Source organism: Pezoporus occidentalis, unplaced genomic scaffold (genome assembly GCF_034315485.1).
Source record: "Pezoporus occidentalis ecotype Australia unplaced genomic scaffold, CSIRO_AGI_Poc_V1 ctg11, whole genome shotgun sequence".
Classification (NCBI taxonomy): domain Eukaryota; kingdom Metazoa; phylum Chordata; class Aves; order Psittaciformes; family Psittacidae; genus Pezoporus; species Pezoporus occidentalis.
In genome coordinates this window covers 5,621,868-5,637,095 of record NW_026912886.1, presented here as the reverse complement: position 1 = coordinate 5,637,095, position 15,228 = coordinate 5,621,868, and the positions used below count along the sequence as shown (strand labels likewise).

General features: G+C 39.9%; 1 protein-coding gene across 3 annotated transcripts in view; it reads left to right on the top strand.

Moving 5' to 3' along the window:
• The window catches only part of MAPK6 (mitogen-activated protein kinase 6), a 28,724-nt gene extending 14,836 nt beyond the window's left edge, over positions 1-13,888 (top strand). For all 3 annotated transcript variants that reach the window (XM_062628389.1, XM_062628379.1, XM_062628374.1), the window contains 5 exons: positions 5,628-6,837; positions 7,554-7,698; positions 9,943-10,107; positions 10,709-10,910; positions 11,511-13,888. In XM_062628389.1, the coding sequence (XP_062484373.1) occupies positions 6,283-6,837; positions 7,554-7,698; positions 9,943-10,107; positions 10,709-10,910; positions 11,511-12,609 (2,166 nt within the window). In that variant the 5' untranslated portion in view covers positions 5,628-6,282 and the 3' untranslated portion in view covers positions 12,610-13,888. The remainder of the gene's footprint in view (positions 1-5,627; positions 6,838-7,553; positions 7,699-9,942; positions 10,108-10,708; positions 10,911-11,510) is intronic.
• The last annotated feature ends 1,340 nt before the right edge of the window (positions 13,889-15,228 follow it).

The window sequence follows — 15,228 nt, the reverse complement described above, 5'->3', positions numbered from 1 at the left end:
TGAAGGGCGTTTGAAGGTAGGGGGTAAGGCTCCGCCTGCGGCGGGCTGCCGGGTCCGCTGGCCGAGGGCGGTGCGGCTGGGGCCGGGCTGATGCTCCCTTTTCCCGGCCGTGGCCCCGGGCGAGGGTCCCCTCTGCCTGAGCATTCGCCGGTGTTCGGAGGAGCGGCGCTGGCGGGCGAAGCCGTCCCGTCCCGGAGGGGCGGCGGGAGGAAGGATGTCCTCTGCCGGGACGGCTGCGGGCTGGCGGCGGGCCCGGCTCTGCCAAGTCTGCGGAAGTTTTGCTGCTGAATTGGGTGCCGCCGGCGGCTCCCCGCGGGGCACTGGGCGCTGTTCTGCAGCCGCCGTGCCGGAAGGCATGGGGACAGGTACCGCCGGCTCCTGCAGCCAGCGCGCCCGCAGGCTCCCTGTAACCTCCAGCGCCTTTTGTGGAAAAAGGGACTGAATACTTCCCATAAGTAGCTTGAAACGCCCGATGAAAATAGCTTGAAGGGAGGCTGCTCGAGTATCGGGGTTTGGAAGAACAGGTACCCTTGGCTAGGCAGGCAAAGGCACACGCTTTGGCTCTGTATGATGAGTATCTGGTTAATTCAGTGCCATTTTAGATCAGCCTGACAATAGTGAAGTTAACTGTCATGGAAAAAGAAACGGTGGTTGACGTGTTATCGTACGGCTCATGCAAACGTTGATAAAAGTGCTTTTGCCAACAAGCTTTTTTTTTATGTATGTATGAATATATATATGTGTGTATGTGTAAAAATAACACTGTGACAGTTCATAAACCAGTTACAAATTCCAGGCTTACAGCAGAGGTAGATTTTTGTTTGGTAATCAGCTGCAGAAAACGTGTGCTGTAAAGCTGAAGCAGGAACTTTCATTTCAGCCTCTCTCAGGCTCAGTCCTTGCAGTGTGGTTGTTATCCTTAATTTGCTCTTGACTAGGTAACTGTTCAGTGGAACAGCACACGGTAGCAGATCTGCCGATGTGCAGAAGGATGTGCTTAGCTGATGATAGGCTTCTTCAGTGGTGAGTTTTCATTGAATTATCCGAAGGCAGAACCAAACTACTTTTATTTCTGATACAGAAAAACGCAGTGGATTTTTGTGTGCTTTTACAGAGCCCTCAGAAGATTTATAAACTAATAGTAACATTTGCTGACTGCCAGCACAGAGTTCCCTAAACAGTGTGGGGAGCAAGTAGGAGGCTGTAGAAAAGCAGCAGTTTGGTGAGTTGGACGGTGACTCACTCTGCCTACTGACTGCAACGTGGCTGATCTAAAAAAATACTTCTGCACCCCGTATTTTTATAGTCAAAGGGATAGTACTTGGCAGGTTGTATAATATGTCATTAGTCATTCTTGGTCTTTGTCTTGTGAGTAATGATTTGATCATTATGTGGTCTGCATAATCAGATTAACTGGTATCTGTCTGTCTTATTTGTATCTGGAAAAGTAAACGCCTCATACTTGACTGTGTTTCAGTGTACATCCTGTTTCCTGAAAACTGTGATAAATCCACGTGCAGAAGTTGAGCTCGAATTGAAGGGGCTGTTTGCATAATGCATGAAGCCAGTCGAGTGTGATGATGTCTGCCAGCACTAGGGATAATGTCAAAGATGACAGCCCTTCTGTGGGTCACTTCAGTTGCCTTCTCCCAAGAACCAGTTTTAAAAGCATAGTTGTAAAGCACTTAAGAAACTAGTGTCTTTGTGTTTCCCTCTTTAAACTTTGTGGGAGGAAGGAATGAAAGTATTGCTTACACAAAACGGTAGTCTTGGGAAGGTGACAGTTTAGGCTAAATGGAAACAGAAGTGCCTGTGTGAATAGCCTGTTCAGCAGGCATTGGGGTTATAAATCCCTCTTTTTCTTGATACTATAGTCCAGGTGGTCAGAGCACAACTAAAGAGGAGTTTGTCATGTTTGTTTTAGTGTGTATTTTCAAGACAGACAGTTGGACTGACCGTTATGACTTTCATTGAAACTGAAAGTGTATAAACTGAACAGGTGTTGGTGTCACTCTTTGTAAATAGTAGCATTTTTAAAAACCACCTCATTATTTTCCAAGTTGAAAAATCTCAGTAAAACCCAAAGGAGAATATGTTATTTTGAGCTCACTTTTGGCTTGAGGAAAGCCTTGATTCCTTCTGGTTGATTACCCTTTAAATAACTATTATCTTAGAGTGGAAGAAAGTTTGGAGTTAACTTTTTATTTTCCCTCCCTCCTGTCTGCTTCTGGTCCCCAGGACTGTTTGTCTTAAATGTCTGTTTGCTATTAACTCATGATGGGGAAACTAGTTCAGCAGCTTCCCTGGCCCCTGGCACAGGCAATGCTCTGGGAGCTGCAGTCATGGCAGGGGGGCCAGGTCACGGGTGATGGCAGCGAAGGAACTAAGCATGTGAGCAGAGGGCTGTGCTAAGTGAGAGATGCAACGGGTGTAGTGGAAGAAGCGTGTTGTCTTTAATGTGAAGAAGATGGGTGTAGGTGTGGCATTAGCTTAGAAGCAGGATTTTACTGTGTAGACAAGGATATATGAACCTGCTACAGCACTGTCATCTATTACATTTCCAGAGTAGAATTTTCAGTGGCAGTAAACAAAACATCATTCTCAATTACTGAATCTTAATATGCTTTAGTAGTGGGGCATTTTTGCTAGGACAATCTCCAGTTGTCCTCATCCTATTCGTGTGATGTACTCTTGGTCAGCTTGCTAGGACTAGATCCTTTTATGAATGATAGCTGGGCCCTGCTTTCTGTGGCTTTGGGATTAAGTAATTTGCTCCTGAGTTGCGTAGAAAGTTTTGTAGCAGGATCAAGGAAGTTTGTTGGAGGATCAGGTCAAATTGAAGGCTGTGATGGGTTGCTTGTGTTGTCAATATTTGTTTTCTTAGCTAAATCACTGATGCTGAAAATCATTACGTGCTTTCTGGATTAATGGTCATCTAGTGGAAGGATATAGTATAAACTGATTAAAAATGCATCATTTCAGAGATACAGAATGAAAATTTTAGGACTCCTTCTTCAGTAAGCAAGTGGGCCATAATTCCCTTTCTCCTTGAAAGCAGTAATGTCATTACTGCTTTTGTGTTGCACTTTTGCTGCTGCCTTTGTTTAGTCATAACAGGGATAAAATCTGAATTACAGTGAAGCAGTCGGCAGATCTTACACCTTGCTGCTCATAGGCATCTTTCTGAATCTGTTCCTGTGCTGTTTTATGGAACTAGCTAAAAGAGAGGTTTCAGATGTGTGACCCAGCTGGTGCAGACCTCTTTGGTATGGCTGCATATTGAAGCCATCAGCAATGTGAAACAATAAGCCTAATTATGGGGAAGAATACAACTGGGTTTAGATGGTCCCCAGGATATAAACCACAGCTTATTGCAGGGTATTTGAACAGAGGCCTTGGACTTCTGTTAACATGATACTATATTATTATATGTTATACTAACATTATATAAATGTAATTATATAATCTATAATATATATCATTGCATTAATGCAATTCATGTTAACATGAATTTAAAGTGTTAGTGTGAGCTACAAAAGTGAATTTCCATAACATTTTTTTGCAGGGGCTTGACAATGAAAGGGAAATGGGCTGGGTTGATGTAAACTCTTTTACAGGCAGCAGCTCAGAATGAGAGCCTGAAAGTGGTGTATGTGAATGAGAAAGTATTTTTAGGTTTAAAGAAATAAAATGAAAAATCAAGAGGCTAGACTTCTGGGTTTTATGATTGTGAACAAAGAGTTCTTTAGGGTAAATTTCATCCTTTTTCTTTAAGAAGATGCGTGTATATTGTAAGGGTCCCTATGCTGGTTTCTTAATGCTGATACAAATTCAAGGTAGTTTTGGGGAAAGTAACAGTGTTACCTCATTATGTTTGTGTGAAGGTTATAATAACTCTAAAATTAGGGCTTTTGGCAGCATGCGGAGAAAGGAATCTCAAGGCAATAGTTATACTTGCTGAGTAAAGAAAGCTTTGAAGATCACCCTTCTGGCAGGGTACTGTACCACATCAGTGGAGCGCAGCTGAATGCTTTTCAATTTAGAGATACTCTATTTGGTGATCTTTACTGAAAAAAAAACGCAAACCCCAGCAGGCGATAGCATCTGTTTGCTCCTTCTTTGCTGTGTTTGCTATGTGGCTGTACAAACACCTGCAGGCAGGTGGTGTGGGGCAGGAGGGAGGGAGAGCTGGGGCACTGGGGCTGTGTGTCTTGGTGGCAGTCAGGCTTGAGCCTAAGGAATGGTAATGTTTAAATGTCGTGAAACAGTTTTGTTTCTGCTTGCCAGTGTGCCTGCCTTTATTTTTTTTTCCTGCATGCAATTCTGATTACTTTAGTGAATTGAGGCCATTATTTCCAATATGTTAATAATTTGTCAGCTGCTCTTGCTGCCCGGTTGAGAGTGGGGAGACTTGTTTTGCTTGGTCCGGTTTGCCCCACTGAAGTGCCAGCACGGTTTTAAGGGAGAACATTTGTACAATTAAATTCTAAAGTACTGGGGTAGTTTGGAGAGCTTAGAGAACTGGATGAAGAGCTGAAATGAGTTAATCTAAGGTTGAACAGAAGACATTTAGTGGTTTGATGTGACCTATAGTTGTGGGGGAAGAACATGCAAGTGACTTATAATGGAATTGCCCAAATCTTGCCACAGTGTGTAAGGTATGCCTCTGACTCTTTGTGGTATCTTTGAGCTTTTAAAAGAAATTAGGATGTTGTGCACAAAATGCAACCTGTGGTCTTTATGACTGCATTCTGCTGCAGCAAATAAGGGCATTTACCAAGGAAATTATCACTTTTGTTTTCATAAGTAGTAGGTGCATTCATTAGACTATTCAAAAATAATTTCCGAAAATGCACATATGTATGGAGAAATGGTTATAGAATGTACCAGTTATTGTGTAAAATGTACTTGCTGTTTCTCTTTGTAATCTAGGTTGCATAAGTGACAGATAATTGATAAGGTAATATTTGTCTAATATGTAGGAATTACCCCTGCGATTCCTGTAGCAGTTAATTTAGAGGGGCCAAATTATGATTTGATTTGTTAGTAAACTTAATCCAAAACCACAAGGATTTAAGCTTTATAAGTGGCATTGGATGTGTGCTGTATATTCTGGAAAGTCAATAAATACTAGGAGTGCACAAACCATTACCCTTTTTGTGTGAATGGTACCCAGTAATCTCTTATTATGATGAAATAGTCAGATTTTGGCTTTGAGTAAAACTTTAGTGGAAAGAATTATTCCAGAATTTAGTGACTAAGGTGCAGGATATGAGTGTTTCTCACTTGTCTTAACAGCTATGTTGGAGAATTACCAAGTTTTCTGTGATATTCCCTTCTTTATTAAGATTCTGTAAGATTTTTCGTTGTATGCTGTATATTCTCAGTAGATTATATCTAAAACTTTCACAATACTTGTTTATAAATGATGGTTGGTGATTATCATTGGTTTTCCTCCCAGAGTATGAAAAGCCTATGCTGTTTCTGGTTAGTTCAGCTTTTATGATCATTCCTTATTTTGTAGCTAAGCACTGAAGTTGTATATTTAGGGAGACTTAAGTAGTTGGGGGAAGAGGAAGACTTGTGTATGTGCTGGAATACTGATGTATTTTTTCTCTGCTTTTCAGGTTGTCACGGAGTAAAATGGATGGTAGCTTTGATTGTGATTGTGGTGAGCTGGAGCCACCTGATCATTAACAGAAGGCATCTTTTGTAAATCAAGAGCTGCCAGTTTCCCATTTAACTAGACTGTAAACAAAGGAGAGAAAAAGGAGGAAGAAGAGAAAAAGTAGTGCTTACCAGCACCATAGAATGATGCTGCTCAGGACCAGTCCAACACTGAATGTATCTGCACTGTGAGGAGGAGGATGTTAATAGAAGCCTATTATGTGCATATTTATTCACATTTTTGTTAAATGTTAACCAGTTTAGCCCAGTAGAGCTGAGTGCATAGTATGTCATTTCATTCCGTTTGAGTTTCTTGTGAGTATTTTCTTCAATGTCTGCAGAAATGCTGCACCTTTCTTGAACTATGAATGCTGCAATCTTTCTATCTTATGCTCGGTTTGAGTTCTAGAGCTTACGAGCTCTAAATTCAAGGGGACACAACAGGCCTGGCTGGCTCATAATGAAATGAGAGTGTCAAGAAACCATCTTGCAGTCAAAGCCAAGTGTTTCTTCTCCCTTTCCGTAAGACCTTTCCTTCAGATACCAGTGGAAGTGTCTCCGCGTGTTTACAGAAGCTTAGTAGTTTGAGAAAAGAGAAAAGTAAAGAATTTAAACATGGCAGAAAAATTTGAAAGTCTCATGAACATTCATGGATTTGATCTGGGCTCTCGGTATATGGACTTAAAACCACTAGGCTGTGGTGGAAATGGCTTAGTTTTTTCTGCTGTCGATAATGACTGTGACAAAAGAGTGGCTGTCAAGAAAATTGTCCTTACAGATCCTCAGAGTGTTAAACATGCTCTACGTGAGATCAAAATTATTAGAAGACTTGACCACGATAACATTGTCAAAGTATTTGAAATCCTTGGTCCTAGTGGAAGCCAGTTAACAGATGATGTGGGCTCCCTTACAGAATTGAACTGTGTTTACATTGTTCAGGAATACATGGAGACAGATCTGGCTAATCTACTAGAGCAAGGCCCTTTACTGGAAGATCATGCTAGACTTTTCATGTACCAGCTGCTACGTGGGCTCAAGTATATTCACTCTGCAAATGTTCTGCATAGAGATCTCAAACCGGCTAATCTTTTCATTAATACTGAAGACTTGGTGCTGAAGATTGGTGACTTTGGTCTTGCACGAATCATGGATCCTCATTATTCCCACAAGGTATGTGAAGAGTGGGAATATTCAAGTGACGCACTCACAGTTGTGCCTTCTTAGTGTTTTTCTCCCTTTCACAGAGGTAGATAGTCTGTGGAAGGTCTTGTTAGCGGATGGGATATCATGTTAGAAATCATACAGTAGAACTGGATGCTTGTGAATAAAGTAAAGCAGATCTATTTCTGATGATATGTTTTGTCTCAGACAGGACTAGTGCAAGCATAAAACTTCTTTTTTTACTATCTGTGTTCAGAAAAGCAGATTTTTAGCAATGAATACAGGACCCAAGATTAAGAGCAACATTTAGAGGCATAACTACCAGAAGCCGTAGGCAAGTTTATGTGGTGCATTCATAGTGTACAAGTGGGGCTACTTCCTGGGATTGATTTAGAGTTACTGTCTTCCTGGTTTAGATGTTTCACAGAAGAGTTTGTTATAATCTCTGTGTTTATTTGGCATCTGGGAATAAGAAAGTTTTGCTGCAGTACCTCATTTGCAGTACCTCATAATAAATGGTGTGGTATTTCAGCATTGTTGCTGTGCACTTGTAAAGATACAGCTGTTATATTTTAAAAGGCAGAAAGGCACAGCAGGAGGCACATGGTAGGACCTTGAGACCAAAGCATCTTGTAATTGTGTATTAAAAAATAAAAACAAGTAATTAAAAACCCCATAACTCTTAAAAATCTAAGTAACCTCTTTTCATTTTTTAATCAATTTAGGGCCATCTTTCTGAAGGATTGGTTACTAAATGGTACAGATCGCCCCGTCTTTTGCTTTCTCCTAACAACTACACTAAAGCCATTGACATGTGGGCTGCAGGTTGCATCTTTGCTGAAATGCTGACTGGGAAAACCCTCTTTGCAGGTGGGTAGAATAAAAATATGTGTATGTATTGCTACAAGGAGTGGTACTGCATAATTATCTTCCTCCAGAAAGGTTGTTTCTCATGGGTAATAGCACTAGTCACTGACTATCAGGATATGCTATATTATCATGCATTTATATAAGCAAATTAAAATCAATGTACTTGTAAAGCAAAAGATGTTTCAATTTTTGTTACTCATACCAGTGTGTATATAGATCGCAATTTGACGTAGTACTCCTGTATGGAAAGCTGTCTGTAATTAGGTTAAGCTAAATTTATTGTATCCCTATGAAGTGTACTAAATACATGTGTTTTAGTGAACTGGTTTATCCAGGGACTGTCTGAGGATTATGACTGCCCTGAGCATTATATAAAGATTTTTTTTTAAAATACAGTCAGCCTAATCACATCTCACTTTTTTATGTTAAATTACAGAAGAGTGACCCTTTTTTCCCCATTCCCAATTTTTTTTGTCATCTGCAGGTTCGTTCGGCCTGACTTTTGTTTCAGTGGTCTAGGAAGGAGACTTAAGATTTAAAATTTAGTGTGGCATCCCAGGGAAATGTGTAACCTCTTTTTAGATAAAATCAAACTGTCATTTGCATTGTAGGAGATCACCCCATAGGCTCCACCTGCTGTTAGGCATTCAGTCCATGGAAGCAGATGAGCTAGTCTAGAGTAAACCCCTGACATGCTTACTTTCTGTGCACCCTGGAGCCTCAACAGTGGCTGCCTTATTCAAGCTCACTCTTGGATTTGCTTCTCTTGGTCTAAATTACTGGAGTAATACAGAAAAAACCTCCTTAGAACTGAGCTCACCTTTTAAAGGTCACATTCCTTTAGGTACATGTGGACTAAAATCGCATCTCTGCATTAATTCTTACCTTTGTATGTCAAGGTAATGAAATTGAGAGCTTTTCCCATTAAGTACTATTAATGAATTTCTGTCACCTTGGAATCATTATTTTAATTAATTAAAATTCATGATAATGGTTAATCATTAATTGTATAAATTGCTGATAGAAATCAGCAACTAATATGCAAAGAGGCTTTTCTTAACTTGCAGTGAGTTGCTAACTTTGAGTTACTAACAGTTGCAGTAAAATTCAGTGTATTAAATGCTCAACTGATAAGAGATTTATTACGTTTCCATTGCATCAAGCAGTTCTGCTAGAGGATAGTGAAACAGAGAAAGTCTGCAGATTTCAGTGCTCAGCATAGAGTGATTGCAGCTGCTAGCATTTTGGCTTTTGGTTTTGTGTAGTGTTGGTATTTGCCAAAAGTTTTTATTGGTTCAATAGCTGTGCAGTGAGCTAGAATTCTGGGGTTTTTCCAACTTGGTCTTAGTAACCAAAATTCATTTGGGGTCATGTTTTCTGCAGTGGCTTTGTCTTGGCTTTTCTTTAAGTCATCTGGCAGATGTGTTGGTTGGATGTCCAGTGCAGATTGCTGAAGTGAACTGCATAGACTCCATCTCCATTTATTTTTGCATTTAATGTCACATGCATCGGTATAACTGATCTCCCAGAGCTGCCTGGTGAAGGAGAGAAACACTGGCATCAAATAATTCTATGTAGTTTAATCTGCTAGTTGACTTTCTAGGGTGCTGTGTGCTTCTTTGAGCTGAACAATAAACTGAGGTAGACAAGCTGTATTTCTGGGTGTTCCAGCTACATTGGTACAGCATATAGATGCTGTCCATTATTTGGAATTGACCTGCTATGTGGTTCTTACCCAAGGAGATTTCAGTAATGCTAAAAGTATGCTATAATTTCAGTCCTAACACAGTATATGAATACAAATGGCTGTGTCCTGTAAGATCTCTTGCTGAGCTAAACCTCTGGTTTTATTAATAAGGGACATAAAAGTCAAAGTGAGGTCAAATATTGAATCCATTAAGTGGATCACTTCAAAGAGGAGGATTGCAGTAGTATAGTATATAACAAAAAGATAGGTTGTTGCTGTAGAGTACTGCGTCTTGAAGACGTTCTTGCAAAACCTTAAGGTTGGGTCATTTTATCTGTGTGTAGCAGCGCTGTAATTCTTCATATGCTACTGCATTTTTGAGAGCTCTTAGCATTTATCAGTCAAATTTAGAACTCGAGCCTTTCCTCTGTTGTGGGAGATAATAGTCTTCTGCTGAAAATAGCTACTCAGCACAAAATTTTAACATGCTTTTCATATACAGGGATCAGGATTGTTTGAAGTTGAAATAGCAGCTTGTGTTTTCTCTGGGTGCTTAGGTGCGCATGAACTTGAACAGATGCAGTTGATTCTAGAATCAATTCCTGTCGTACATGAGGAGGACCGTCAGGAGCTTCTCAATGTAATTCCAGTTTACATTAGAAACGATATGACTGAGCCACATAAACCTTTAACTCAGTTGCTTCCAGGCATCAGTCCTGAAGGTAAGTAATTAAAAAAAAGTACTTCCTGTATTTCCAAATCATAAAATAGTGAATGTGTGTGATTGTTAATAGCAAGTGTCAGTGAGAAGAATCTCTACGTTCTCTGAAGCGGGATTATCTGCTTGCATGATAGCTACTTGGTCATCTTTGGAGTGGAAATGTGAATCTCTGCTGGACCTGTTTACACTGGAATTGCTCTATTTTGAGACGCTGGCCTCCTAAATATGAGGGAGCACTGGAATGGAGTCAGTATGAAACAGCTGTCTTTCAGATGTTTCCAGAAGTGTCTCAAGTGAACTGACAGCAGTGTTTCCTGGTAGCTGTAGGTGGATACTGATTCTGCTTGAAGCGTTCCGTCTCTTAGTATATTTTCCTGCTTTAAGTTAAATTGTTGTTGGTCGTAGGTTTGACCTCTGCTCTTCTAGCTTTCTTATGGCTACAGAATGCATATTTTGCAGTAAACTGTCAAGAGCTGATACTTCACAGGTGGCTATTTTCAAGCAAATGCACACCTTTAGAGCAAAGTTCTGGACCTTAATCTTAAATTCTAGATGTCTGAAATGTCATTTCTCTTCTATTTACTATAACTTTTTTGCTGCAGCACTGGACTTTCTGGAGCAAATTTTGACATTTAGTCCCATGGATCGATTGACAGCAGAAGAAGCTTTGTCCCATCCTTATATGAGTATTTATTCCTTTCCAACGGATGAGCCTATTTCAAGTCATCCTTTTCACATTGAAGATGAAGTTGATGATATTCTGCTGATGGATGAAAGTCACAGCCATATTTATAATTGGGAAAGGTAAATTTATCACTTAGTGAATGGTTACGTGCTCGAAGTAATGCTGCTTCATGGGCATAACTTCCTTTTCTGCTTGTTTCTTGTCAAGTTGACCTGAGAATAAACTTTTCCCTTATAGGCAGTGCCTTGTCATTGGGTTTATAATTCATGAGAGTGACTTGGCAATGCTGATGCGTTCCTGAGATGCACTCGGCAGTCTAGAATCTAAAGCTAATCTCCCCATTACTTTTTTCCCCAAAAATGTTTCTCTAAAACAGTTTTAAGCGTGAATGTCTCATCCAATGCTTAGTGCATGTTATAGTTAATAGATTGACAATAGTCATTGAAAGTCAGCTTAACACACTTTAAGGAAGAGTTCTGTAAATGAAGTGAGTTGTCATACATAATTCTGGATATAAATCTCTCAGATGTGTGTATGAGGATTGCTTTATGCCAGATTAATTTAAAAGCCTGGAGGATGTACCCAGTGAATTGAGGAAAAAATTTTATCTGTGTTAAATTGTCATTATTCTGTAAGAGAATTTCTAAACTTAACTCTCTCTGTCTTGGGAGTGAGAAGACTGGTTTTTAGCTGCTAACACTTAGGAAATTGTTTTACAGATACCATGAAAGTCAGTTTTCAGACCATGACTGGCCTATTCATAATAACTATGAAGCTGATGAAGTTCAGCGTGATCCAAGGGCTCTCTCTGATGTTACTGACGAGGAAGAAGTGCAAGTAGATCCTCGCAAATACTTGGATGGAGATCGTGAAAAGTATCTGGAGGATCCTGCCTTTGACACCCACTTCTCTACTGAGCCTTGCTGGCAGTATTCAGATCACCATGAAAACAAGTATTGTGATCTGGAATGTAGTCACACTTGTAATTACAAAATGAGGTCATCTTCATACCTAGATAATTTAGTTTGGCGAGACAGTGAAGTTAACCATTACTATGAGCCCAAGCTTATTATAGATCTTTCAAACTGGAAGGAACAGAGCAAGGAAAAGTCTGATAAGAAAGGCAAGTCTAAATGTGAAAAGAATGGGTTGGTGAAAGCTCAGATAGCGCTTGAGGAAGCATCACAGCAACTTGTTGAAAAAGAAAGGGAGAAGAATCAAGGATTTGACTTTGATTCCTTTATAGCAGAAACCATTCAGCTTAGTTTACAGCACGAGTCTACTGATGTTGATAAATTAAATGACTTGAATAGCTCAGTGTCTCAAATAGAGTTGAAAGGATTAATATCAAAGTCAGTAAGCAGAGAGAAGCAGGAGAAAGGAATGGCTAATTTGGCACAGTTAGAAGCTCTGTACCAAACCTCCTGGGACAGTCAGTTTGTAAGTAGTGGGGAGGAGTGCTTCCTCATAGACCAGTTTTGTTGCGAAGTAAGGAAGGATGAACAAGTTGAAAAAGAAAATACTTACACCAGTTATTTGGACAAATTTTTTAGTAAGAAAGAAGATGCTGAAATGCTAGAACCTGAGCCAGTAGAAGAGGGGAAGCTTGGGGAGAAGGAAAGAGAAGAGAGCTTTCTCAGTAACAGTGGAGAGCTCCTCTTCAACAAGCAGCTTGAAGCTATAGGTATTCCTCAGTTTCACAGCCCCGTTGGTTCGCCGCTGAAATCAATACAGGCCACATTAACGCCTTCTGCTATGAAGTCATCTCCCCAGATTCCCCACAAAACGTACAGCAGCATTCTGAAACATCTAAATTAAAACACTCAGCAGACATTTCTTTTATATTCATGAGATGTGTTTGTCTTTTTTTATTACTAGTGTAAGTAATTTTTTTACTTGAATCAGACGGTGTAATTTTGGTATGGATTTCATTAGTTTTCTGTTTACCATTGTTTTTACAATCCAGAATTACTTTCTATACATAAGTTAGTTTTGTTTTTAAACTGGCATGTCGTTTGCACACAAAATTAAAGAATAGAGCAAAATAATGCAAAATGCAGGAGGTAACAAAAAAAATGCACTAAACCAAGTAAAAAAACCATTCTCTCAGTAAAACAGTGTCCATGTTTTGCAGAAAAAGAACCTTGCCTTGAAATTTACACAGTGAGACTGTACATAACTGCATGAAAATATCTATTTTTCCCAAAACATTTTTTCATTCATGCGTATTTTAGAGTTTTTCATACTGTACACATTTCTTAGACACATGATACCAGCAGCAACTGAAATGAATGCAGAATTTGGTACGCATGTGTTATCTACCTCAAGGTAACAGCAGTATGTGGCAAAACATTAACCACCCATAGTGCTTCTCATTATGCACTTCTATTTAGCCAGCATTATTGTAGTAGCTATTCTTATTGAAAATCATTCAATATTTATAAATGTTCTGGTATGCATTCTTTATAGTGAAGTGTTAATATGCAGCACTTTTATTTATTTTAGCAAATAAGTATATTTCTGTAATTATAGAAAGTCAACTTAATTTTTGAGTTACTTTTCAGATAAAAGTTTCTGTTTAGCACTATGGTTTTATTGCCTACATAGCTGGATATATATTAACATCGGCTTATTCTGAGGCTATCAAATACATTCTTTTTATTTTTATTTCTTAGTTTTCATTTCAATGAAAGCACTCACTGTGTATAGGAATTTGTAATTGGAGGTGCTTGATCTCAACAAAAGAAATTAGGAACTGCTTTATTATCAAATGCTCCTAGAAGTCTTAATTGTGTTCATTTTTTAAGATTTTGTAATGTTAGTTGTGTGCATGGAAATAATTAAGGTACAACATTACTGTAGGTTAAAGTTCTATATGGTGAGACATTTTGTTTTTACTGTATGTTTTTACTGAATGATTCCTGTCCCGCTCCCAACCCCCCTCAAAAGCAAGCATGACTAAAATTAGGTTAAATATAGCATGTAGCATCTCAGTCTTCTGAAAATTTGTTTCACCTTCTGATTTTTTGAAATACTGGATGTATCATTGGCTCCCCTGTTTAAAACAAAGAACAAATAAAAACATGGCCAGCAAAAACGACTGGTGTTGCTTTGTGCAATGTAAGATAAAGAGCTGCTGCTGTCATGTTGCGTTGTGAAAGGCAGCACTCCCTCTACAAGATGCTCAGGGAAACATGAGGAATTGCCTTCCCTGGGAGTCTGCCCTAGATGTGTTGCTTGCAGGGGGTGTAGCGCCCTAGTGGAAGGAGCCTCCAGAAATATAACTTTGTCCCAGTGCACATGGCCTGTGTTGAAGAGAACCTTGTGTAATGGTGTGACTATGGGAGTGTGAGTGTGCATAGCATCAATAACCATGTTTTGTTGAACATACAGCTGACTTGCAGGTGTAAGTGAGCTTTACTGTTCTATCAACTTTTTAAACATAACAGTGTTAAAGCAGAAAAGCTGCTGTAAGCATCTTCATGTTGTTGGCAACATGGAGTGAAGGTGTTGATGCAGGTCCTTCACCTAAGAGTCTGTCAAGCACTTTGCACAAGGAGTATAACCAGGTAATTCCTATGGGGTTTTCAAAATGTGCAGATCAGGTCTCTGTTGCAGCAAGCCCTAAGATGTATTTCTCTTCCAGTTCCTCCCATCAGAGCTGTTCCTGGGGGAGCTAATTAGCTACACAATAAAGCTACATCTTTTGGCAAACTGCAGCTTTTTCCATGATGGTATCTTAGTTCTTCCAATTTTTCCATCCCTCCTCCTCTGGTAAGTAGCACAGATGCAATTTGCATACAGCAAGGAGCTGCCCTTCAACATGGCAGACAGTGGTCACCTGGGGAGATGGGCCCCAAAGTATGTCTTTGGGTATGGCATGTGAATGCTTAGGTACATCAGTTTGTATGTATGGGGCTGCGGGGAGGAGGAAATAGCTCATTGCCTTTTCTCCTGGGCAGGGGACTGTGGTAGGTTTTACAGAGATGGAAAGCAGTGGGTGGGAAGTGCTTAGAAACTGGAAACAAATTTCAGCTTGAAAACACATCTTTGGCAAATGAATCTTTTTTATTAGTTTAGTTTTTAAGCACACCAGTGACACTCAGTGGAACTTAAGAAGTCTCTAATGGTGGAAAGGGAACATTTTTAAACTCAAAAAGGGAGATGCTAGCACGGGGCTTAAATCCAGCACAGTGCTTCTCACTGCCTTGGACTTCTACTTGCACTGGGGAAGCAATGCTGTACAGGCACTGCTGGCTGCTTTGGTGAAAACCCTGCTCTCCTAGATGGGTTTCGTTGTTGGCGGTTTCAGCTAGGCAGTCAGGCCTATGACTTGGGAGTAATTCCCTGTGTGGAGATGGTTAAACAGAGTAAAAGTGCTTTGTAAGGCAAAGTGAAATCTACTGCTAGAAAGTGAAGATACTGAGCGTGGTGCTG